The 26,296-nt window shown below is 45.0% G+C and overlaps 1 protein-coding gene across 2 annotated transcripts in view; it reads left to right on the top strand.

The window, feature by feature from the left end:
* klhl17 (kelch-like family member 17) overlaps positions 1-26,296 on the top strand; it is an 83,592-nt gene that overhangs the window by 51,521 nt on the left and 5,775 nt on the right. For both annotated transcript variants that reach the window (XM_060852414.1, XM_060852413.1), the window contains 4 exons: positions 4,300-4,467; positions 12,132-12,220; positions 14,590-14,663; positions 18,405-18,586. In XM_060852414.1, coding sequence (XP_060708397.1) covers positions 4,300-4,467; positions 12,132-12,220; positions 14,590-14,663; positions 18,405-18,586 — 513 coding nt within the window. The remainder of the gene's footprint in view (positions 1-4,299; positions 4,468-12,131; positions 12,221-14,589; positions 14,664-18,404; positions 18,587-26,296) is intronic.

The following is a 26,296-nucleotide window of genomic DNA, read 5'->3' as shown; positions in this document are numbered from 1 at the left end:
CCAGTTTCCTCATTACCTTTCCCACCACCTTACCTCAGAATCAACCTTCCAGCTCAGCACCATCCTCATGTCCTGTCCCACCTGTCCATCTTCCTTCCCACCTATTTGCTCCACCCTCCTCTCCGACCTATCACCTTTACCTCCACCTCCATCCACCTATTGCACTCTCAGCTACTTTCCCCCTGTCCCACCCCCCTCTCATTTATCTCTCCACCCCCGAGGCTCCCAACCTCATTCCTGATGAAGGGCTCCGGCCTGAAACATCGATTCTCCTGCTCCTCGGATGCTGCTTGACCTGCTGTGCTTTCCCAGCACCACTCTCTTGACTCATGGGTGGCAGGGGCAGACTTAGTCGGCTGAACGGCCTAACCTTTGTTTCCTCTTCTACTGGTCTAAAACCATGTTCTCTTCAGGGGAGGGGAAATGGTTTGTGTCAGCGAGATCTACTGCAGGAAGGCAGTTTAGAAGCTTTAGGGAGGCTGGTTCGAAAAGTTAGTAATTTATCACAGGCGTGGTTTGGATGATGTATTAGCTTCGGGGAAGAATGAACGCTAGTTCAAATTCTGAAAGTTTTGTTTGTGTGTGCTCTAGTTTTGTTTTGCACTGATTAACTTATTAAATTTCAATTTTGATATGATCACCTATTTATCCTGATAACTGTGGAGGTTTTTTAATGCCTGAAGGAAGTCTACACTATGCAGCTTAGACCATCTGTTTGATTACTTTCCATTTCTGGAATTTACAAATATTAACAGGACGAGATGAACAAGCTAGAAACTGTTTCCCTGGGATGGGGATGAGTCGTTTATAAATTCGACCCAAGGCTTCCAGGATCAAATACATCTGCACAAACACACACACAGGATGGGAGAGGTTTGCAAATCTCTTTCACAATTGGCAACCGATGCTAGACTGGTTGTAAATTTGAAATCTGGGATCGCTTGTTAACCAAATTTCTTTGCGATGGTTCGCGTGTGGAATGAACTTCCTGCGGGAAGTGGTGGGTGTGGGTACAATTACAACATTTAAAAGACATTTGGATAAGTAAATGAATTGGAAAAGTTTGGAGGGATATGGGCCAGGAGCAGGCAGGTGGGACTAGTTTAGCAGGGATTATGATCAACATGGACTGGTTGAACTATACTGGTTGCTGTATGATTCTGTGATACAAGACATAGGTAGGATAAGAAGACTTTGTGGAGCAAAACATTAACTGGGTCAATACTTTAATAATCGCAGCTGAGTGTAAGGAGCTATATCATGACCGTTTCAGATTCAGTGGGACTGAGGCCTACTGAAAGAAGGCACCGGTGTTAACCCTTACTCCAGCAGGCTCCTCTATATAATTCATCAGCAATTAATGTGACCGATTTTCATTAGCCTTGCCTCAAACAAAGGACTGGAGATCTGAAAAGAGAACAGAAATTGCTGAAGAAACTCAGCAGATGTGCAGAGAAAGCAGCTTTTCAGTTTTGAGTAGAGTGACCCTTCTTAAGAGTTCCTCCAGCAAGTTCTATTTTTGCTTCCATGAGCCTGTGTTTAGCCCTTATTATTCTAAAGCTGCTAATATAATCTGACAATGTTAGATCACAGGTCAGCCCTGATTTCGTTCTAAAGCTTCAGGAAGTCAAACGGCTTGCTCTTGTTCAAGAGGTCTCTCTGCTATTGGCCTGTGTTTGGCTTTAATCTGACTGTTTGTATCCAATCTCTGTTGCCTGCTGGGGAGGGGCTGCTTCTGAAAGCAAGATAACAGCAAATATCTCGGGGAAGCCCGAGGTCTTTCTGAGCTGCTCCACCCCCACTGAAGCAGTTTCTATCTTGCTTATCTATTTCTGTTAATTTGTAAATTGAAAAAATAGACAGTAACCAAGCAAATGGTATAAGCTGCATAATGCAGCAATGTACAACAACAGCACAATGGCTCAGTGGTTAGCACTGCTGCCACACGGCGCCAGGGACCTGGGTTCAATTCCAGCCTTGGGTACTGTCTGTGTGGAGTTTTCACATTCTCTCCATGTCTACGTGGGTTTCCTCCTGGTGCTCCGGTTTCCTCCCACAGTCCAAAGATGTGCAGGTTAGGGTGGATTGGCCCTGACGATGGAAAATTGTCCATAGTGTCCAGGGATGTGTAGGTTAGGTGGATTAGCCATGGGAAATGCAGGGTGACAGGGATAGAATTGGGGGATGTGAGGGGGGTAGATGTGGGTGAGATGCTCTTTGAAGGGTCGGTGTGGACTCGCTGGGCCGAATATCCTGCTTCCACACTATAGGGATTCCATGATTCTCTTCTTCAGTGATAGAGTCATATAGCACAGAAACAGACCCTTCAGCCCAACCTGTTCCACGCCGACCGTAAACCAGACATCCCAACCTGATCCATTCCCTTTTGTTGGCATTTAGCCCACCTCCCTCTCAACTCTTCCTATTCATATACCTGTCCAGATCCCTATTAAATATTGCAATTGTACCAGCCTCCACCACTTCCTCTGGCAGCTCATTCCATACATGCACCACCCTCTGTGTGCAAAAGTTACCCCTCAGTGTAGTGATTGAATGAGATTAGGTAGGTAAAAACAATGACTGCAGATGCTGGAAACCAGATTCTGGATTAGTGGTGCTGAAAGAACTCAGCAGTTCAGGCAGCATCCAAGGAGCAGCGAAATCAACATTTCGGGCAAAAGCCCTTCATCAGGAATAAAGGCAGTGAGCTGGAAGTGTGGAGAGATAAGCTAGAGGAGGGTGGGGTGGGGAGAAAGTAGCATAGAGTACAATAGGTGAGTGGGGGAGGAGATGAAGGTGATAGGTCAGGGAGGAGAGGGTGGAGTGGATAGGTGGAAAAGGAGATAGGCAGGTAGGACAAGTCCGGACAAGTCATGGGATCAGTGCTGAGCTGAAAGTTTGGAACTAGGGTGAGGTGGGGGAAGGGGAAATGAGGAAGCTGTTGAAGTCCACATTGATGCCCTGGAGTTGAAGTGTTCCGAGGTGGAAGATGAGGCGTTCTTCCTCCAGGCGTCTGGTGGTGAGGGAGCGGCGGTGAAGGAGGCCCAGGACTTCCATGTCCTCGGCAGAGTGGGAGGGGGAGTTGAAATGTTGGGCCGTGGGGCGGTGTGGTTGATTGGTGCGGGTATCTCGGAGATGTTCCCTAAAGCGCTCTGCTAGGAGGCGCCCAGTCTCCCCATTGTAGAGGAGACCGCATCGGGAGCAACGGATACAATAAATGATTTTAGTGGATGTGCAGGTAAAACTTTGGATGTGGAAGTCTTTTTTAGGGCCTTGGATAGAGGTGAGGGAGGAGGTGTGGGCACAGGTTTTACAGTTCCTGCGGTGGCAGGGGAAAGTGCCAGAATGGGAGGGTGGATTTTAGGGGGGCGTGGACCTGACCAGGTAGTCACAGAGGCAACGGTCTTTGCGCTGTGCTCTTCCAGCACCACTGATCCATTGAATGAGATCAGTCAGGTGGATTTCATAGAATATGAGTTCCCTGGTTGGGGCTGTCAATCTGGTCCAATCAGGGAGTCCTGGCTGATAGATATAAACAGGAGTGTCTCACTCTGAGAGCTGGCTCTGAGTGAACTGCATCAGTGTCTTCAGAGAAAAAATACTAAACAGGAGCGTCAGGGGTTCTGTTCACTCAGACCTGGCTCTCAGGAAGCTGGTTCTTCATGTGTAAATGGAGGGTGATAGGATTCCAGCTTTTCTGGAGTTATCCCACTCCGGTCCCTTTTAAATCTTTCCCCTTTCACCTATGCCCTCTAGTTTTGGACTCCCTTAACTTGGGAAATAGACTTTGGCTATTCACCCTATCCATGTCTCTTATGATCTTATAAACCTCTATACGGTCACCCTTCACCCTCTGACGGTCCAGGGAAGAAAGCCCCAGCCTATTCAGCCTCTCCCTATAGCTCAAACCTTCCAACCCTGGCAACATCCTCGTAAATAATTTCTGCACCCTCTCAAGTTTCACAACATCCTTCCTGCAGCAGGGCACCAGAGTAAACTTGGTCCAACCAATGTGCTGTACAGCTGCCCAACATGACATCCCAACTCCTCCACTCCGAGCAATGTCCAGTAAAGGCAAACTTGCCAAATGCCTTCCTCACTATTCTGCCTACCATCGACTCCACTTACAAGGAACTTTCATCTTCCACTTTCACCTGCAGCCCTAGGTCGCTTTGTTCGGTAACACTCCCCAAGGCCCTATCATTAACTGTCCTACCCTGGTTTGCCTTACCTCACATTTATCTGAATTAGACAGAGTTTGATGCATGTTCGATGACTGATGCTACCTTAATTACTCAGGTACGACGGCACTTCTGACTTATCGACTGTTGAATCCTATGATCCAGTAACCAATTCCTGGCAACCAGAGGTAGCCATGGGAACGAGACGGAGCTGCCTTGGAGTGGCAGTGCTACACGGCTTGCTGTATGCGGCAGGAGGTTACGATGGCGCCTCGTGTTTGAACAGGTACTCCCATTGTGGTTGAATGTTTGCACTGGTATGTTCCCCCGATTTTCCTCACTCTCCTGAAGGTGCAGAGTGCCTGTGTCTGATTCCAAGGGCGAACACTGTCCTTTGGTCCACTCCCCACCTACCCCGGCCTTCCCAGGGCGGGAGTGGGGTGGACGTAGTGGGAGGCATGGTCAGGGGTTTCTGGGGATTAACCTCTTAAGTGCTTCGATGATCACTATTTGGAGATGCTGGTGTTGGACTGGGGTGTACAAAGTTAAAAATCACACAACACCAGGTTATAGTCCAACAGGTTTATTTGGAAGCACACTAGCTTTCGGAGCGACGCTCCTTCATCAGGTGATCGTGGAGGGGCTCGATCGTAACACAGAGTTTATAGCAAAAATTTACAGTGTGATGTAACTGAAATTATACATTGAAAAATTGATTGTCTGTTAAGCCTTTCATCTGTTAGAATACCGTGATAGTTTCACTTCTTTCATGTGTAAATCACAAAACCTTTTTTTAAAAAGTTGCATTCTCGGGTTAGCTGTTAACAATGGTGATAGCTAGACAATATGTTGAAGGTGTTGGCCCCCTGTGTTCTCTGTCTATGACCTGATGTTTAGATTGATTCTAATCTAAAAAGTGATTCTAATCTAAAACAATCAACAGACAGCAGTGTTCCCTCCCAATTGGGGAACACTTCAGTGGTCCAGTACATTCTGCCTCGGACCTTCGGGTGACCATTCTCCAAGGTGGACTTCGGGACAGGCAGCAGCGAAAAGTGGCCGAGCAGAGACTGATAGCTAAGTTCGTACCCATAGGGAGGGCCTCAACAGGGACCTTGGGTTCATGTCACATTACAAGTGACCACCATTGCACTACACACACACACAGGTACTCCTACATACACATACACATGGACACACATACACACAGACGCGCACACAGACACCCACACACACCCTTATAGACACGCACACTCCCACACTCAGACATGCACCCCTTCACAGACATAAGACACTCTGCACTCACTACACACACACACATAGTTAAAAATTCACACAACACCAGGTTATAGTCCAACAGGTTTATTTGGAAGCACACTAGCTTTCGGAGTGACGCTCCTTCATCAGGTGATTGTGGAGGGGCTCGATCGTAACACAGAATTTATAGCAAAAATTTGCAGTGTGATGTAACTGAAATTATACATTGATTGTCTGTTAAGCCTTTCATCTGTTAGGATACAGTGATAGTTTCACTTCTTTCATGTGTAAATCACAAAACCTTTTTTTTAAAGTTGCATTCTCGGGTTAGCTGTTAACAATGGTGATAGCTAGACAATATGTTGAAGGTGTTAGCCCCCTGTGTTCTCTGTCTATGACCTGATGTTTAGATCGATTCTAATCTAAAAAGTGAGATAACAAGAGTTTTACATAAATTCATGCAGTTTTTGAGCTCAGAGTTCTACATGAATGTATGCAGGTTTTGAGCAAAGTGCAATGTAACTCTACAAGTACAAATTCACCCCACAAAATATATATGTGTGTGTGTGTGTGTGTGTGTGTGTGTGTGTGTGTGTGTGTGTGTGTGTGTGTAGTGCAGTGGTGGTCACCTGTAATGTGACATGAACCCAAGGTCCCGGTTGAGGCCCTCCCTATGGGTACCGAACTTAGCTATCAGCCTCTGCTCGGCCACTTTCCTCTGCTGCCTGTCCCAAAGTCCACCTTGGAGGATGGTCACCCGAAGGTCCGAGGCTGAATGTCCTGGACCACTGAAGTGTTCCCCAACTGGGAGGGAACCCTCCTGTCTGTTGATTGTTGTGCGGTGCCCATTCATCCATTGTCGTAACCTTTGCTTGGTTTCCCCAATGTACCATGCCTCCTTGCCTGCAACGTATAAGATGGACTTTACACATTTACACATAAGATAGTTTCACTTCTTTCATGTGTAAATCTATCACTGTATTCTAACAGATGAAAGGCTTAACAGATAATCAATTTTTCAATGTATAATTTCAATTACATCACACTGCAAATTTTTGCTATAAATTCTGTGTTATGATCGAGCCCCTCCACAATCACCTGATGAAGGAGCGTCGCTCCGAAAGCTGGTGTTGTGTGATTTTTAACTTTGATCACTGCACTTGCAATGTGCTATCCAAACAGCTTGTCTGTGAAAACCGTCTCTAAATCTACTTCAAAAAAACAACCGTGTCAAAGTCATGTTAAAAAAGGAAAAGTTGCACTAAAATAGCACTTCACATGACCTCATCCCCCACCCACTGACCCATCCTGAATGCTTTATTGCCAACAAAGCCATTTTGAAGTAAATTAGCTTTGTTAATGTCGGCACCACTTTGCCAGCAGCAAGCTCTGACATGCTGCACTGTGAAATAGTTCTGATGATTGGGCAGCACAGTGTCTCCGTGGTTAGCTCCCAACTCCTACACTCAGTGCATTGACCAATAAAGGCAAATGTGCCCAACACCGCCTTCACCAGCCTGTCTACCTGAGACTCCACTTTCAAGGAACTTTCATCTTTCACAGGCGCATACTGTCCCTTGGTCCACTCCCCACCTCCCCGGCCTTCCCAGGGTAGGAGTGGGCTGAACGTAGTGGGAGGAGATGTTCCTGGAAAAGGAGCCAGGAGTCCACATCTCCTTATGGCTGCATGAGCTGGGACCACAACGATCAGGAGCAGGGGGCCTGAACCTTTCCTTCGCTCAATTTCATACTAGCACTCGCCCATCAGTCTGAGGGTTTTCGGTCAAGTCCCCAGTCCTGACACAAATCTACGTTGATCCCTCCCTGTTGAAAATGAAAGGAGAGCTGGACTGTTAGAGTTGCTGTCTTCCAGATAAGGTATTAAACTGAGGCCCCAATACCGTCTCCAGTTCCAAAAATAAACCCCATGGCACTATTCCGCTGGAGACCAGGGAAGTTCTTGCTTACCGATATTCATTTCTCTAATCACGTCATGAAAAGAATTGTTTGGTCAGTGCCTTTTATTGCGGCAGTGGGTGCCTCCTGCGTGCAAACTGGCTGCCGTGTTTTCAAAGTCAGAAGTGTGATACTGGAAAAACACAGCAGGTACGCAGCAATCGAGGAGCAGGAGAGTCGACGTTTTGGGTATAAGCTCTTCATTAGGAATGTGAGTTGGGGGGGCACAAAGGGGGCTGAGAGATGTATAGGTGGGAGGGAGGTACTTGGGAAGGTGATCGGTAAAGGGAGGTAGGGGGTGTTTGCGATAGGTTGGTGGGAAGGGTGGAGTGTAAAGATGGGAAGGAGAATGGACAGGTCAAGAGAGCAGTGCCGAGCTGTGGGTTGGATCATGCAGCACTTCTTGCTTCTTGGGCTGTGAAGCACTTTATAATGTCCTGAGGTTAAATATAAAGTGCAGTTTGTGTCTATAGAGATTCCTAATTGCTTTTGTTGATTTTTGCTTTCAGTTGTTGAGGCAATTTGGAAGACAGTGTTATGTTGTGATGTTTGTCATCCTTACTGAGCAGTGCATTTTGGGTAACTTTGTTATCATGGACCCCTCCAGACACACAGTATTTTCTGACCTAACGTTCATGTTGGGCTTTGGTTGCAGATAGGCAATGGGTGATATCTTTGCAACGTATCGTAAACTCCAACTTCAGAAGGATATCACCGGTACGTAGACTGCTGTGCTGTGTAATTCTACTCAACCCATCATAGTGTACTAACCCTTTTGAAAGAGCTAAAATAGAAATTGCTGGAAAAGCTCAGCAAGTCTGGCAGCATCTGTGAAGAGAAATCCGATTTAATGTTTCGGGTCTGGTGACCCTTCCTCAGAATAAGGAAAGAGCTAAGCTTTTGAAAGAATTTCCTCTCTGTTGCTTGTAGCTCTGCAGATTATTCATTTTCAAAGACATGATTAATTCCCTCTGACAGTTTGTAGTAAATATACTTCAATATTTGATTATAGTTCCCATTTGAATAAAAAAAAGTCCTTTGTTTGGCTCTTTTATCGATTACTCTATTCCGTTCAACATCTCGTTACTTTGTCCCATTTTGGCACCTCTTTGCAACAACTTCTTACTTTTGATTTCTCAGGAACCATTCTGTGTTTCTGAACGAAACCTTTAAAATAATGAGGAGTTTTCCTGAGCTTTTAATTTTAAATCTTAGCCACAGAGAAACGGTGGTTTCTGTTTCAGTTTTGGGTGAGATTTACATTGAAGCTGTAAAGGTGAAAGGGCAGCACTCTGTGTTATTGAGTTCCCCTCATTCAGCCCCACCCACAACATGGCAGCGTGACCATTGCTTTTTGTCTCTATGTTTCAAGTGTTTCTGGGAATCTGTTACCTGAGATTATGCCAAAACCATTGCTCAGTCTCTTTCATCGAGGACAGTTTTGTAGCTCATTCCTTTTATGAGATGACGAACATAAGATCAAAGGAGCAGGAGCATCTTTAAACATATCTATAATTGACACTTTAACATGCATGTTGTTTGTATCTTCATATATTGACACTTGAGGCACTTGTATTATGTTCTAAGCGTGACTATTGTGCTACACTTAATTGAAAATCAGGAATACATGGGAGGGTGGAATTGGGGGTGTGCAAGGACCCCAGAGGGTTACAGAATAAATGTGGGGTCATGCATGGATTTGCAAACCAAGGTGGGAATTTTGAAATCGAGGCATTTTCCAGTCTGGGAGCCAACACAAATACAGGAACACAGACTGGAGAATAATTACTACCAACAGCTCAAGGCATGTGCAGACCAAGAGCAATGTTTCCGTATGGCCCTGTGGTACAACCTACGAAGATTAATACTTTGAACTAAATCTCTCCAGAAGCAACATTTGCCAATCTCTCCCACCTCCCGCAGCGTGGCTCATGGAGCCTGGGGGGCTACATACAAAGTTGAAATGGATGTGAATATTAATTTGCATGCATCCCAAGTTGCTGATAGTGACAGATCTTAGTGATTACTTTGACATTAACACCTATAAATGTGGTTGGATTTAGATGTGACTAATGACTGTAATTATATTTTGATAACATGCGTGCCTTGCCTACAAATGTTTCAGTGTTGAAGTGCCTGGAGGTATTATGACTGTAAGAGGGTCCTCCATTGTGGTGGAATCTCTCTCTTTAATTTATGTTATTGTGATTAACTCATTACTATTGCCATGTGTTGAATTTGCAGAGAAGTACTTGAGGGTGAGCGACATAATTAACAGATATCATAACACATCAGCACAAAACTCCTTTGACTGCTGGTTTCGCAAAGCCCTTAATGGTGGATAAGGGAATGTACTCATTCCCAATGACTTTTTAACCAGGTACTTCCACTTAACGGGACAATGAAAGTGCAGGAAATTGGGATTGTTAAATATTCCTCTGTACAGTATCCCAGCAACCTTCAGGACTCCTGTCTCTGCTTCTCCAAAAAGTACAATCGTTTGGAATGTCCCAAGCTCCCAAGGAAACATTGGGATCTGAACAGGAGACAGCCTGGGAGCAGCCATTATTATTATTTGTATTGAAAGTTGAAGACCACAGCCAGTCCCTAAAAGGGTCTGAAAGGGTTAATAGGAAGGAGTGTCATAAGCCGCACCCACTATAATGATTTAATTTGGACTTGCGGTAGAACAGCTTAGGTTAGGGTCCGCGGGGGATCGTGAGATGTAATTTTGGTGTCGTGAACTCTGTGTGAGAGCCATGGACGCTGTGCAGGTCCAATCGAGTGACATAGCTGTGCCCCCTCCCCTCCCACACTGCCCTCCTAATTCTCACTGAGAAGCCACGATAATTGGGATGCTCCAAAATGGGGTGACAGTGAGAAACAGTTGGCTCAGGATCTCCGAGGGGTAAGTTCCAGGTCCACCTCATAGCCTCTGTGACAACATATGACACATCAATGTAATCTGTAAGCAGTTGTTAATGTGATGACATAAGACCATAAGACATAGGAGCGGACATTAGGCCATTCAGCCCATCGAGTCTGCTCTGCCATTCAATCATGGCAGATAGGCTTCTCAATCCCATTCTCCTGCTTTCTCCCCGTACCATTGACACTCAAGATCCTATCTATCCCTGTCTTAGATATACTTAATGACCTGGCCTCCACCGCCTTCTGTGGCAGTGAATTCCATAGGTTCACCACTCTCTGGCTGAAAAAGTTGCTCCATATCTCTGTTCTAAAAGGTCTTCCCTTTACTCTAAGGCTGTGCCCTTGGGTCCTCATCTCTCCTACCAATGGAAACATCTTCCCACCATCCACTCTGTCCAGGCCATTCAGTATTGTATAAGTTTCAGTTAGGGCCCCCCTCATCCTTCTAAACTCCATCGAGTATAAACTTAGAGTCTTCAAACGTTCCTCATATGTTAAGTTTTTCATTCCTGGGACCATTCTTGTGAACCTCCTCTGAACATGCTCCAGGGCCAGTACATCTTTCCTGAGGTAAGGAAGTGTTTTCCCTTGACTACAATAGACCAATAGGGCCCTGTTATCTCCTACACTTAGAGGTAAGCATCCTTTGTTGTGAACTGGAACTTGTATAGTGCACGAAGCAGCATATGTCTCACCCTGACAAGAGGTGACTGTCAGGATGTGCAGAGCAAGCTGCTCCTGGATGTAGCTCCTGGCCAGCTCTGCATTTACAGCAAAGAAAGTATTTAGATGTTGCCCTTGACCCTGGCATCATGGAGCTACGGAGGGGCTGAGTCAGGGTAGGTTGCCCCAGTGCTTGGTGTCAAATACATCTGTGTGAGCATCAGGTCCTCTTTCCCCCTTACAATCCGTTTCTTCCCTGGCCCTGTTCTTTCCTTTCTCTTCCGGCTCGTACAGTCATAAAACACACAGAGATCCCTGTGTGCCTCTCAGTTCTTGGCCCTTGGTGTTTCCTTCTCACAGCCATTGGTAGCCACGCCTTCAGCTAAAGAGAAAACGGGAGTGGGATACTGAAATTACATGATCAGCCATGACCATAACGAATGGTAGTGCAAGCTCGAAGGGCCGAATGGCCTACTCCTGCAACTATTTTCTATGTTTCTAATTGGACATTAACTGCTGGACTTCAAAATTGATCTTAAAAACCTACATTTTTGACTATCCTTTTGGTCAGTGGTTCCAATGTTTCTGTGTGTCAGCTCATCATTGATTTACTTTCCTACAGCTACGCTGTAGGAGCTGCGTTGCATTCAAGGTGCTATCCAAATGCAGTACGTTCTTTTATAACGTTATGGTTGCATTCCCTATGCAATCCTGTGTCATAGAAAAACCTTTAGCGTCAGAAACAGTGCTTAAAGTATCAGCGATGTAATCGCATTACAGCCAACACTCGTTTTAAAAGTTTGTGCTTTAGAAACAGCGTTCCCAGTTCGTCCATCGCGTGACAGCGGATTTGCGTTGACGAAACGTGCATTATAACAGAATGGCCAGTGTGCAGAAAGGGGCACCTTGAGGATGAGTCACTGGAAGAAGCTAACGCCCTCAGTTGGAGTAGAAATTGGAGAGAGAGCATTCTAAAGGCAATTTAGAAATCTCTCGTTTCTATCACCAGGATAAGTCGAGCTGTGTCAGTCTGAGTGAGAAGCTGAAATGCAAACATTCCATAGCACGTGAGGCTGAAACACAGGGTGAGGTGCCCGATGATGCCTTTTTATTACCCGCCACTTTCTGTTTGTGTTTCCGCAGTGCTGAGAGGTACGACCCACTGACTGGAACGTGGTCGTCGGTAGCTGCAATGAGCACTAGGCGACGATATGTCCGAATTGCAACACTAGGTGGGTGCCTTCCACGTGCCGTGTTTTAGTAGCAACCATTTGATTCATATCGTTGAAAAATGCAGAGAAATGTTGAGTGTGCAAATGCTAAATTGTCACTGGAATGCTAATTGAACAACCAGTGAACAATCTCCGTGTTAACTTGCTACACAAGCTGTTGGCAATAATTGGTCCTTTGGGTATGAGTTGGGAGAGTTATCTGCCAGTATTTATTGGCTCTAAGGTTTCTTATGTGGGTCAAAAGTTTATTTTTAAATTCATGCCTGGAATGTAGGCCTTGCTGGGCCAGCTTTTATTGCCTATCCCTCAGTACGTAAGAGACTGGAGTCACATGTTGGCCAGGCAAGGACAGTAGTTTCCTTCTATAAAGGACATTAGTGAACCATATGGTTTTAATGACAATTGTTTGATCGATTAGACTTTTAATTCCAGATCTCTTATTGAATTCAAATTCCACCATCGCTTGTGCTGGGATTTGAACCCGGCTTCCCAGATTATTTCCTGGGATCCAGATTCCTGATCCCATTGACAATACCATCAGGCTGTCTCCTCCCTAGATGTTGGCTGAAGTTTTGCACATTAACCTGTTGTGCTGAAAAGCATGTAACCCAGGTATGAAAACCCGAAACTTGACCTTCTCTCGTGTCCCCTCAACTTAGAACAACTAAGTTGAGATGGGGAGTGCTACATTTTCTGTGCAGTGGAAGGAGTTAGGTTCAGCCTGTACTCACATTGCAATCCTGGGAAGAGTGTGGGAAGTATGAGACTGTGGAGGAAAAGCATAGTTTACAATGTCCTACACAGTTGAACAGCACATCTTGTCAATGCACCCAGTCAACTTTATATTGGGACACAGTACCAGAAACCTGGTGGAATTTGTTTAACCATAACTTGGCATGCCACCAGATCTACAGTCATCACCAAAAAAATTTAAGTCTTGATTTAATCTAATTTTCTGGATTGGTATATCTGGGGTTCTGAAAAACACTGACATCAATAAGGGCCTGGAGCTTTGACACAACATGTTTGGGCTTGGCTTCTGGGGTTGGTTAGGCCTGTGGAGGTTGGAGACTTGACAGGGAACTGTCATCATATCCATTGGCTCAATTACTAAAATAATGGAATCAACATTACAGGACACCCTGCCGGTCCTCTCACAGATAAAAATGGTGAAATTGTTCTCCATTTTCCTCACTGTTATACTGACTCTGACCGTGACTCAGGCCCAGAATGCAGTACTAGCCCTCATCTTCTGCAAATTACCGATGTGGGGATAATTTACAGAGCTTACAAGCAAGCCATCAACCTACACCATTTCTTCAGCTTTACCAAACCAACACCTCCCTTGTGACAGCCAGTGAGCTTCAGGGCGAGGTGTGTGTATGTTTGTGTTCATTCAGAAACTGAGCACCATGTCTTTGTTAAGCCCCTGTCCAAAGCACATGAGAAATTGGGCTTTTCACTAAACTCCTGGAAAACTAAAGCCCCTCTTCTGACAAATTTTAACAGCAACACCTCCCACCCCCTCTCCAAACCCCGTTTAAGATCAATGGTGAATTGACCATTTTCTGGATCTTGGGAACATGATCACAATGAAGGGTGACAGAGTCAACAGAAGTCCTTGTTGCCTCCGATGTACCAGATCAGGTCAGGTTGAGGAAAGGAGACATTGAAGACCAGGATCTCAGATGAAGACTAAGGTCCTGGGTCACTGAGTGCAGTGATCCCTCTGCTCCCACACACAGCGGAGATTTGAACAACTCCATGCTGTACATCTCTATGACTCTAAATGCCACCCAACGCTACCTTCATAGCGTCCTCCTAATCTGGAGGCAAGGAAGGGGATCCACTAACAAAGATCTCTTCCAAACCAACATGGGACAAAGACAAGACTCCAAACCAACTCTGCTGGGCAGGGCTCATTATTCATATCTCTGACAATAGACTCCCGGCCAATCAGTGACTCGGAGCACTGTCTATCTGTGGGTCTTTGGTCACGATGGAGGTTGGTTGGATGTATTCCCAGAAGTCTCATCGTGTGATTGCTTGCCTGTTTTCAGCATTCCTAAAGCCGATCATTGAATATGTTCAAAACCAAATGGCGCAGTGTAGGGATGGAGTAAAGGAAGTACAGTTTATTGCCTCCCTTTTCCATCAGGACTTGCTCCCCTCAGTGTCCCAGAGATTAATGTCAATACCTGTTGATTACTGTGGAGTTGGTGAGTCAACACTAATTTCCCACAGCTTGGTTTGGATGCTCTTGAGGTGGTAAGAGTTTTATCCGAGTGTCAGAAATTGGGCTGACTCATCAAAAAGAAACCCTTATTAATCAGTCGATGAAATCTCTTTTAATGATGCTGTCCTTTCAGATGGAAACCTCTACGCTGTTGGTGGATATGACAGCTCTTCACACTTAGCAACAGTGGAAAAGTACGATCCACAGGTAACTGATCACACCAATGTATCCAGGGTTTATCCTTCCAAAGGTGTGGGTCTGTTCAGAGTCAGGGGAACATTCATAGGATTCTGCTTCTCCGGCTCAATCAGAAGGGCAATACGGCGGTTCAGTAGTTAGCACTGTTGCCTCACAGTGCTGGGGACCTGGGTTCGATTCCAGCCTCAGGCGACTACCTGTGTGGAGTTTGCACATTTTCCCTGTGTCTGTGTGGGTTTCTTCCCACAATCCAAACGATGAGCAGGTTAGGGTAAATTGGCCATGCTAAATCGCCCATAGTGTTCAGGGATGTGTGGGCTAGGTGCATTAGTCAGAAGTAAATGTAGAAATGTAGGATAATGGGGAATGGGCCTGGATGGGATACTCTTCGGAGGGTCAGTGCAGAATCGTTGGGCCGAAGGGCCTGTTTCCACACTGTAGGGATTCTAAGAAACCTTTGGCCTTGTTGTAAGTCTGCACACTCATCATTCAGCCTGCATTGTTTCCGGTCCCCAGTCCAGCCTCTTCAAGACTAGGATTGATGTCGGTTTAAATTCTGGCGGAGTGGGAACTTGCAAAAGATGAGCAGGGGTGGCCACTACGTTTAATAAACTCACCACAAATATTACAGTAAGTAATTAAGTAGCAGCTGGGGCTCTGTGTCCCCATCTCTGGTCCAAGAGAACTGGGTTCATGTCCCACCTGTGTCAAAGATGTTTAATAAGCTTTCTGTGAAGTTGATTAGGGAGAAATAGCAGCTCACTGATTTACTTCTTTCTCTACCCTGGCCAGACACTGATGAGAACACTGTACCCAAAGTACAGTGGAATTGTCAGACTCCCTGTGCCTGTCCCATTAACATGGTTAACAAGGTACCCCGGTATAGAGTCAGTATCTGCCAAGATACACCAGCAATAGGGGCTTCAAATAACCAGAAACGAACATTTCTATCAAGCTTTACCAACCTCGCCAAATCCCAAATCTGATTTATGCAAAGCAAAATGCAGTGGACACTGGGACCGTGAGTAAATTTGAGGAGGAGATGGACAGATTTTTAATTGGTAATGGGTTGAAGGGTTATCGGGAGAAGGCAGGAAAATGGGGGTGAGGAGCACATCAGCCATGATCGAATAGCAGAGCTAACCCGATGGGCCAAATGGCCAAATTCTGCTCCTGTATCTTGTGAACTATAAAGTCCCACATGATAATGACCAAATATTCTGTTTCCTTTTAAATTGATACTGAATTGAGTAATAAAAATTGGTCTGGATACCTGTGTGCAAATAAAACTGAGGAACCCCTGGGTCTATGGTTAGGTTTTGGGCTTACAAATCATTGTGAGGGAACCTGTGTTTCATTTGACACAAGTATCACTGGCACTTCGTTCACTGGCTGGTGTAGCGAGTAGTTGATTAAATATGACATTGGTGGAGTTTCCTACTGAGACATGTGGATTTATGAGTTTTCAGAAATGGTATGCCTTAGTCATAAATTCTGGCCTTCATTTAGATATTGTTGCCTCCACTATAAAGCAACCCAGTTTGTAATATCATACACCAGCAGATGTCACACTTGACTTCAGTATCTACTGATAATGAGCGACACTGTAAAATGTAACCCTTTTCTTCCACGTTGGAGTTGTGTGTACAGTCATATAATAACAGGCAGGCCGTGTGTGCAGACACCTCAGTGTTAGTACTGTGGCTTCCACATTTCAAGTTTGGGTGACCCTCCGGAAACATTAACACACTGTAGGGAGCCATGTCTTTGAGAGAGAATTGCAATCTACAGAACGACCTTCACAATTTTGGGATGTCCCAAGTGTTTTACAGGAACAAATTGCTTTTCTTTTTTTTTTAAGCGTGGTTACTGTCGTGCTGTTGTAAACACAGTTTACTCATGGCAAATTCACACAGAGGAAAGCAACCTTTTTCACGCTGTGAACCTAATTCAGTGCTTGAAAATTGGACCAACTCTGCAGCAGGGATAGGGTAATGGAGGAGGCTATAGGGAGAGAATTTTGACTGGAGTGGTCAGGGTGGCAGGAGAAGGGGAGAGGGGAGGAGGAGTGTCAGTCATTCCCAGTCATTGGCGTTGATGTTCCTGTGTTTTGCTCCATTTCTCTCCATCTGCAATTAGTGCCTTTCAAACTGAAGAATGGAAATATCTGTGAAAGAGGCTTAACACTGAAATGCCCAGAGCTACTTTTAAAGCAGAAAAAAGTCTCAAGAGTCACCTTTGCAGAAATACTTAATATTTTAGAATACTCCTTTGGTGGTTATAGTCACAAGATAGAAAAATACATGATCGAATCTCGTTAAGCCTAGGGAGTAGTGATCATAACTGGAATAGAGGCAAAAGATTATCTCTCAATATTTTGTACCACAATAATTTATAGTAAGATAAAACAAAGAATTGTGGATGCTGAAGATCTGAAACAAACCAAAAATTGCTGGAGGAACTCAATGAGCAGCATCTATGGAGAGAGAAACAGAGTTAATATTTTGAGTCTGCTGACCCTTAAAGAAGTTATTGTTTGCCTTTTTTTCTGAAGAGTGCAACTTCTAACTGGAACTTCTAACTGGAGTGTTTCTATGTGAAACACCCATTTAATGTCCCGTTTGAGTGTGGCAGACATTGAAATTTCCAACACTGAAATAGAAGTTGATTAATTTTTTTAACCCATTGCCTGATTGCACAGTTTAAATGGTGCGAGTTAGTTGGAGCTGAGGGAAAGCTGCAATGCTTGATGTGAGACTCTTTACTGGAATTTCTTTTGTACTAGTTTTTAATGCTAACGTCAGAGTGTGTTGCTGGAAGAGCACAAGCAGGTCAGGCAGCATCCGAGAAGCAGGAAAATCGACGTTTTGGGTCGGAGCCCTTCATCAGGAATTCCATATTCATTCCCGATGAAGAGTTTTTGCCCGAAATGACAATTCTTCTGCTTCTCGGATGCTGCCTGACCTGCTTGTGCTCTTCCAGCAACATACTCTCCATTCTGATCTCCAGCCCTCACTCTCTCCACCTTAATGTCGATATCATTGATCCATTCAGATACTCTCTCACTTTCCCTGACTTTCTTTGACCCAACAAGAATCCTTTCACTTCTCCAAATATCCAAATAAATTTCTAGAGTTTGCAGGAAAACCAGAGAAAGCCCTGTTTCAGCAAAGCTTCTAATCAAAGTTCATAGCCTATTGATGAAAGTAGGTCCCAATAGAACATTGTACCCATGGTAACAGAAGTACGGAAGGAGATAGACTGTACAGGGACATTTCACTCTGATTGACCTTCAAGGCGTGTGTTGGTTCAGCTCTCTCATTTTTTTTTCCCTTTTGGTCATTGAAACTTTTTATTAGCTGCCCAGTAGCTGGGTCAGATTGCGATTTGTACCCTGTGCAGGCTCTGGTCACTGACATGGGGAACGGTCTCACACCCTGAAGGTGTTTGTGGGGAGGAGCTGTCTGCGATTAAATTAAAAAACAAAGATAGAATCACAGAGGTGTACATCATGGAAACAGACCCTTTGGTCCATGTGGAGAGCTCAGAGGGGTATTTTAAAGATAAAAGGTAAATGTTGAATTATATGGGGAACTGTCAGGATGGGGCTGGCTTGACTACTCCACCTTTACCCTACTCCCCATTGAGACCAAAGGTATATTTCACTTACCTGTCTGTTGTGCAGTCATTCTCTAATTCCTGCCCTGAACCATCTTACCAGCGGCTCGACATGTTCATTTCTTTGCCTAGACCAACACATGGACCACTATCGCTAATATGCTGAGCCGTCGGAGTAGTGCTGGGGTGGCAGTGTTGGAAGGAATGCTGTATGTGGCTGGTGGGAATGACGGAACTAGCTGCCTTAACTCCGTGGAAAGGTATAATCCAAAAACCAACACTTGGGAGAGTGTGGCACCCATGAACATCAGAAGGTACGTGTGTCTGTGCCTCTATAGCCTCAATGCTGAGAAATGTCGCCTCTTGTGAGGAGAATCTAAAGGGGAGGTAGTCTAAGGATTAGATTTGGGTTACTGAGGAGAGAAACCAGAAAATACTTTTTCACACAGAAATCTGTAACTCTGTCACTTTTTTTTTTAAAAAAGCACTCCCATTCCTAGTCTTCTCCGACACTAAAACAAACATGAAATGTAATGTAATCTGCAAATCCAATACTCTCTGGACTCAAGCCGTGTCGGATTTTCGATATTCCCAGATTTTAATATATTTAGGGTCAGGTGAAATCGAGGATTATTTGGGTTACATTGGCCAGCAATACCAAAGAGTTTGTCTGCATCTGGGCTGCAGAAGGTTTGGTTAAATAGTTTTTATTTAAAATTTTACTCAAATTGCAATTGATGTGTGGATAATTCTAAAGTTGTCTAGTTTTTGGGTATTGCTGCTTTTCTAAGTTTATCATAGAATCCCTACAGGGTGGATACAGGCCCTTCAGCCCAACAAGTCCACACCGACCCTTCGAAGAGTAGCCTACACAGACCCATTCCCCAAACCTATTAACGTACATTTATCCCTGACTAATGCATCCAGCCTACACATCCCTGAACACTCTGGGCAATTTAGCATGGCCAATTCACCCTAACCTGCACATCTTTGGGTTATGGGAGAAAACTGTAGCACCCGGACGAAACTCACTCAGACACTGGGAGAATGTGCAAACTCCAAACTTATAGACGACCGAGGGTGGAATTGAACCCGGGTCCCCGGTGCTGTGAGGCAGCAGTGCTAACCACTGAGCCACCGTGCTGCCCCACGGTAGCCAGTTTTGAGGTTCTCTACCTGTATTGCAATAATAACTACTTAAGTGTTAGCATTCGCCTTCTGTAACATGAGGTTAATGAAATAACTGCACAGAGTCAAGTGTCCTGTCAACAGTTCACCTGTTTATTTACACATGAACGGTCCTTGACTCATTCAGTATCAGTTACCAGAGTATCAGCCAGAACTCCCTGATTGGACCAGATTAACAGCTCCAATCAGGGGACTCCTATTCTACAATGTCCTGGTTGGAATGTACAAGTCTTTGACTTCGAACACCATTTAGCACCATAGAGCAGCCATTGATAAAGTTGAAACCTTCACTCCTACCAATTTGCAATCATCTCTAGTCAGGACCACCAGAACTCACAGAGACGTATAAAACTCTAACAGGACTAGACAGGCTAGATGCAGGGAGGATGTTCCTGATGGTGGACCTGTCCAGAACCAGGGGTCAGAGTCTGAGGAATCGGGGTACCATTTAGGATGGAGATGAGGAGACATTTCTTCACCCTAAGAGCGATGAGCCTGTGGAATTCATTATCACAGGAAGGAGTTGATGCCAAAACATTGAATATATTCAAGAGGCATCTAGATATAGCACTTGGGGGCAAATGGGTTCAAAGGTTATTGGGAGAAAGCAGGATTAGACTATTGAGTTTTTTTTAGATTAAATTCCCTACAGTGCGGAAACAGGCCCTTCGGCCCAACCAGTCCACACCGACCCTCCGAAGAGTAACCCACCCAGATCCATTTCCCTCTGACTAATGCACCTAGCACTCTGGGCAATTTAGCATGGCCAATTCATCTGACCTGTACATCTTTGGACTGTGGAGGAAACCGGTGCACCCGGGGGAAACCCATGCAGACCACAGGGAGAATGTGCAAACTCCACACAAGCAGTCACCTGAGGCTGAACCTGGGACTCTTGTACTGTGGGGCAGCAGTGCTAACCACTGAACCACCATGGTTGGATGATCAGCCATGACGGTAATGAATGGTGGAGCAGACTCGAAGGGCTGAATGGCCTCCTCCTGCTCCTATCTTCTATGTTTCTATGCAGATCGCATTGCTTCAAGTCAGAGGCCGTCAACACCAAGAACCGCCCTTTCCAAAATTCAGGTTGACATTACGATCAAACCTGTTCGACAAAAATCCGAGTAGGTTTATTGGGCATGAGAAGGCAATATTAGACAATAATGGTGCATATGTGGCTAACTGCTTGATGTTAATCTTTTATATCTTTACACTTCCCCAGTGTAAAATTAAAGCTCAGGACCATGCTCATGCTAAAATTCTACTTCAGGACAGTTCTTTTAAATTGACAAGGTGGATTGAAGGGTAATGACAGGAGGGAGATATGGGACACTCCCAGTCCATAGTCTCATGCAGCAAGTGGGCAGATATGTTCTCACCAGTAGGCCAATCTTCCCTCAAGTTTCTTCAGATCGGTGTTGAATTTGTCCTTTTGAGGGGGTCATTTTAATGAGCCTGTGATTTTGAACGGGTTGTGGGCTGCCCTTCATTCTCTGAATGCTCTGGTTGAAGTGTGTCAATGTTCTGGTGAGTTAGCTTGGGGCAGCGTCAGTGGGTAAAAAATGAGGTCTGCAGATGCTGGAGATCACAGCTGAAAATGTGTTGCTGGTCAAAGCACAGCAGGGCAGGCAGCATCTCAGGAATAGGGAATTCGACGTTTTGAGCATAAGCCCTTCATCAGGAACCAGCGTCAGTGGGATTGTAAAATATTATAATGTCAAAGGAAACCATTCAACCTGTCACACCTAGGTCAGCTCATGTGAAGATACTGTCCAACTTTGCCCTGGAGACTGGTCTTTCACATGTCTCATTGACTTTTGAAAGTTCCTACAGACACGGCTTGCACCAGCCTTTTAGGTCGCACGTTCCAGATCTTAATGAGCCTTTGGATCTGGTGTAAAAGAATTTCTGCTCAAATTCTTTTGCCTTTTGTTTAGTCAGGCATGTGAATGAGGTGGTAATAAACATAGAAACGTAAAAACAATAGGAGCAGGTATAGACCTTTCATCCTGTTGTGCCATTCATTATGATCGTAGCTGGTCATCCATCTCAACCCGTTCCTGCTTTCTCCCCATATAGAGTGATAGAGATATACAGCATGGAAACAGACCCTTCAGTCCAACTCGTCCAATGCCGGCCAGATATCCTGACCTAGTCTAGTCCCATTTGGCCCATATCCCTCTAAACCTTTCCTATTCATATACCCATCCAGATGCCTATGAAATTCCGTCATTGTACCAGCGTCCACCACTTCCTCTGGCAGCTCATTCCATACACACACCACCTTCTTTGTGAAAAAGCTGCCCCTTAGGTCCTTTTTATATTTTTCCCCTCTCATCCTAAAACTATGCCCTCTAGTTCTGGACTCCCCCACCCCAGGGAAAAGACCTTGTCTATTTACCCTATCCATGCCCCTCATGATCCTTGACAGCACCAGTTATCTCCTGTCATCTGCACAGTACACATTTGGCGTTACCAGCTGATACTTGTAACGGGGGAAGGCAATGGCCTAGTTTTATTATCATTAGAGTGTTAATCTAGAGACCCAGGTAAAATTCTGGAGACCTGGGTTCAAATCCTGCCAGGGTAGATGATAGAATTTGAATTCAATAAAAATCTGGAATTAAGAATCTAATAATGACAATGAATGGAATTTGGGAAAAAACCCCATCTGGTTTACTAACTTCAGGGAAAGAAATCTGCTGTCGTTATCTGGTCTGGCCTACACATGACCCTCAGCGATGTCTTTGGCTCTAATCTGACCTCTGGAGAAATTAGGGATGGGCAAATAAATGCTGGCCCAGCCAATGGTGCCCTCATCCCATGAATAAATGAAAAGATATCACTGATTTTTCCCAGTGGAGATTGGAAGAACCAAGAACCAAATTGAAAGTGAAACAGAGACACTCGAGAATTGCATCCTATCCCTAACAAGAACAGAGGTTAAAGTTACACTCTGAGACTAGCGTGTTTTGAGAAGATTTGTAGCTCCGGTTGCGGTTCTGGATGTAGGTTTGCTCGTTGAGCTGGAAGGTTCATTTTTGGATGTTTCGTCACCCTACTAGGCAACATCTTCAGTGAGCCTCCAGACAAAGTATTGTCCGGAAGCTCGCTGATGAGGTTACCTAATATGGTGACGAAACATCTGAAAAAGAACCTTCCAGCTCAGCGAGCAAACCTACATCCAGAACTCTGAGACTACACAGTACAAGGAACAATCTCCGGGATTTGGCTTGATGGCTCAGTGGTTAGCACTGCTGCCTCATGGTTCAGGGACCCAGGTTCAATTCCAGCCTTGGGTGACTCTCTGTGTGGAGTTTGCACATTCTCCCAGTGTCTGTGTGGGTTTCCTCCGGGTGCTCCAGTTTCCTCCCACAGTCCAAAGATATACAGGTCAGGTGAATTGGCCATGCTAAATTGCCCATAGTGTTAGGTGCATTAGTGAGAAGGAAATGGGCCTGGGTGGGTTACTCTTTGGAGGGTCGGTGTGGACTTGTTGGGCTGAAGGGCCTGTTTCCACGTGGTAGGAAATCTAATCTAATTGTTCCTTTTTTCAGCTTTCAAATACTTTCATTATTTACCGTTCTGATATTAACAACTCTGGCTGCTACTGCCATAGTTGATTGATTTTTTATTCTAATGTAGAACATCAGGACGCGGTGATAGCTGGCACTGTTTTTTTTTAAAAACTTCATTTATTGGATGTGAATGCCATAAGCTGGGCCAGCACGTTTCATCCATCCCTAATTACTCAGAGGGGCAGTGAATAGTCAACCCCATTGCTGTGGGTCTGAAATCACCTGGAGGCCAGACCAGGTAAGGATAGCAATTCCCTTCCCTAAAGGGTGTTAGTGAAACAGATGGGCTGCTTGTTTGTTTAATTCCAGGTTTTTTTAAAATTGAATTCAAATTCCGCCATCTGCCATGGCAGGATTCGAACCCAGGTCCTCAGAACATTAACTGGATCAGTCATCTACTGATAGTGCCACTAGGCCATCACCTTCTGTCCAAATGAGGAAGAGAAGGGACACACCACAGATCAGGCGTGACCTTTAACCCTTCATCACCTATTTCACGTGGTAGCTATGTCACTAGACTCTGATAATAGTCCTTCTGGACTCGAAACGTTAACTCTCCACAGATGATGCCAGACCTGCTGAGTCTTTCCAGCACTTTCTGTTAGTATTTGAGTTGCCCAGGTGCCCTGGCCAAACATGTATTCCTGATGAAGGGCTTATGCCTGAAACGTCGAAATTCCTGCTCCTTGGATGCTGCCTGACCTGCTGCGCTTTTCCAGTAACACATTTTCATCAAACATGTATTCCCCCAAACAGACAATGTGATCAATTTGTGTTTGGTAATGTTATCTCGATGATAACAGTTCGAAAGTGCCTGTGGACATCCTTAAATTGAGAGTGGTGCTATATGAATGCAAATCTCACCGGATTCTTCCATTGCCAACAAAGATACAGTTCAGGAACAAATGCATCAGTCTGGAACGAACAGCATTGTTCTTCAAATCCACAAGACAAAGTGGTTGGGAAGTTTTGTATTTGGCGGCATTAATAATGATGGAGGAGGAGATTGTGGGCTCATACTTGAGATTCCACATGTACCGTGTTCCTTCTTAACTTTTGACATTACTGGAGTACCTGAAGAAAATCTAGTCTTTCCCTAAAAGGGAAGAGAGAGAGAGAGAGAAGGCCAATTGTCATAACATGCTCCAGTTCAAGTCAGGTGGAACACTGACAAATGTCCCCACCAGCCCACACTGGTGCCTGGAGAATGCATGTGATTCCATGAAAAAGGGAAAGGCAGATTGCTGACGGAGGGGAAAGGAACAATTGAGCAGTGGTGGAAGGAGAATTCCAGGAATGTGGAATGTGAGCCATTAGTCACCACATGGTGAGCTCCTGATCAGACCATACACGGGGGTGTGGTTGTGGGTGTGGTGGGGAGGAGGTACCATGTCATATCGAGCAGCCAATCCAACTTGTCAGGGAACGCTGGGATGGTGTGCAAACAGGAGTTAGAATACAAACGTCAGCGTTTTGGATGAGTTTGGGTTTTGTTGAGGAAGGAAAATGGGATTGCAGCCATGAATAGTCAAGTACAGAACTATCACAAATCGAGGTGGGGGTTTGACTGCCAGGTGAGCTGAAGCAGTGAGTTATTGCGCATAATTAGACCCATTCAACGTGTACTGACTGAGTTATCCAACCGAATCTCACTTCCCAGGATGACAGGGAATTGGATTTGGTGACAGAGAAGGTATTTGGTCAGAATCACGGCCAATAGGCTTCCAAGGTTATAAACAACCTGGTTCAGCCGAGGGGACATGGGACTGGGATGAAGACTTATTTTTTTCCCCTTCTGATTCTTTAGGCAGTCGTTTAGGGGATTCCAAAACTAGAGGGCTTAAGGTGAGAGAGAAAAGATATAAAAGGGATTGAAGGGCAACTGTTTCACACACAGGGTGATGCATGTATGGAATGAGCTGCCAGAGGAAGTGGTGGAGACCGGTACAACTACAGCATTTAAAAGGGATCAGGATGGATACATGAATAGGAAGAGTTTAGAGAGATATGGGCCATGTACTGACAAATGAGACTAGATTCATTTAGGATATCTGGTCTGTTTCCATGCCATGCAACACTGACTCTGAATATCCTCAGGGTAGTGGTTCTTAGGCCCTGGGAGCAGTGGTTCCTTGACTTAATCTAGGAAAGCTGATTGTGAATGCTTCAAACAAATCACTTGATCTCTCTTCTATCTGACGTGTCTCCAAACATCTGTGACAAGTGACTTGTGGTAACTGTGGCTTGGCCAATCCAATATTACAGTGAGAAAGGCAATCCAGTGGCTTCTGGGTAAGGAGGGGCTGCCTTATCAGGAGAGACTGAGTGGATTGGGATTGCGCTTATTGGTGTTGTATGAACCATGCAAGATTCTTAAGAACCTGGGTGGCATTGATGTGGAAAAGTTGTATCCTTTTGTGGGAGAGTCTATAACCAGAAGGCATAATCTCAGAATAAGGGAGGAAGAATCTTTTCACTTGAGGATAGTGAATCCTTTACCACTGAGAGCTGTCGTGGCTGTGTCATCAGGTTTATTCAAGGCTGTGGATCAGTGAGCGAATTGAAGGTTATCAGATCAGCCATTGAATGGCAGAGTACACTCAATGGGCTGAATGGCCTGCTGCTGCTCCCACATCTACTGGTCTCAGTCTGTCAGGCAGGGCAGGGAGCCAGCATTATCAGGGTTTATCATAAACAACTGGGAAAGCTGCTAGGCCCCCTAAGATCTTGCAAGATTTGGAAAAGATCTGAAGTGTGTGAGGAAAAAAATATTTAAAAATGGAACAAACAAAATCTTTACTGAAACTATTAGAGTTTTTGTTGGAACTTGTAGGAGTCAACATTATTCCAGCACAGAGCCTCCATTCGCTGAAATATAACATTGATTCTGCCTCAACAAACTTTCCATTTGTCATCTGACAAAAACACGAAAATCTGGAACAAGATACAATCTGGGAGATGGCTGATACGGACTTGGCGTCTTTGTACACTTAGATTAAAGGGGAAGATCTAGTGTGTTGGCCCTAAATTCCTGCACTGAACTACACATGACAGATTCATTGCAGCCTTGTAGCTGTGAATCGCAACGCATTGGCTCCTCCTGCGCTGCCTGTACTGGCAAGTGCTGCCTGTGCTGTGTGTGACATTTATGCCGCTGACATGCCTGAAAGAGATTATGCTTAAAATGTTGACTCTCCTGCTCCTCGGATGCTGCCTGACCGGCTGTGCTTTTCCAGCACCGTACTTTTTGACTCT

Source organism: Hemiscyllium ocellatum, chromosome 37, assembly GCF_020745735.1.
Source record: "Hemiscyllium ocellatum isolate sHemOce1 chromosome 37, sHemOce1.pat.X.cur, whole genome shotgun sequence".
Classification (NCBI taxonomy): domain Eukaryota; kingdom Metazoa; phylum Chordata; class Chondrichthyes; order Orectolobiformes; family Hemiscylliidae; genus Hemiscyllium; species Hemiscyllium ocellatum.
This window is presented reverse-complemented; position numbering and strand designations above follow the sequence as displayed.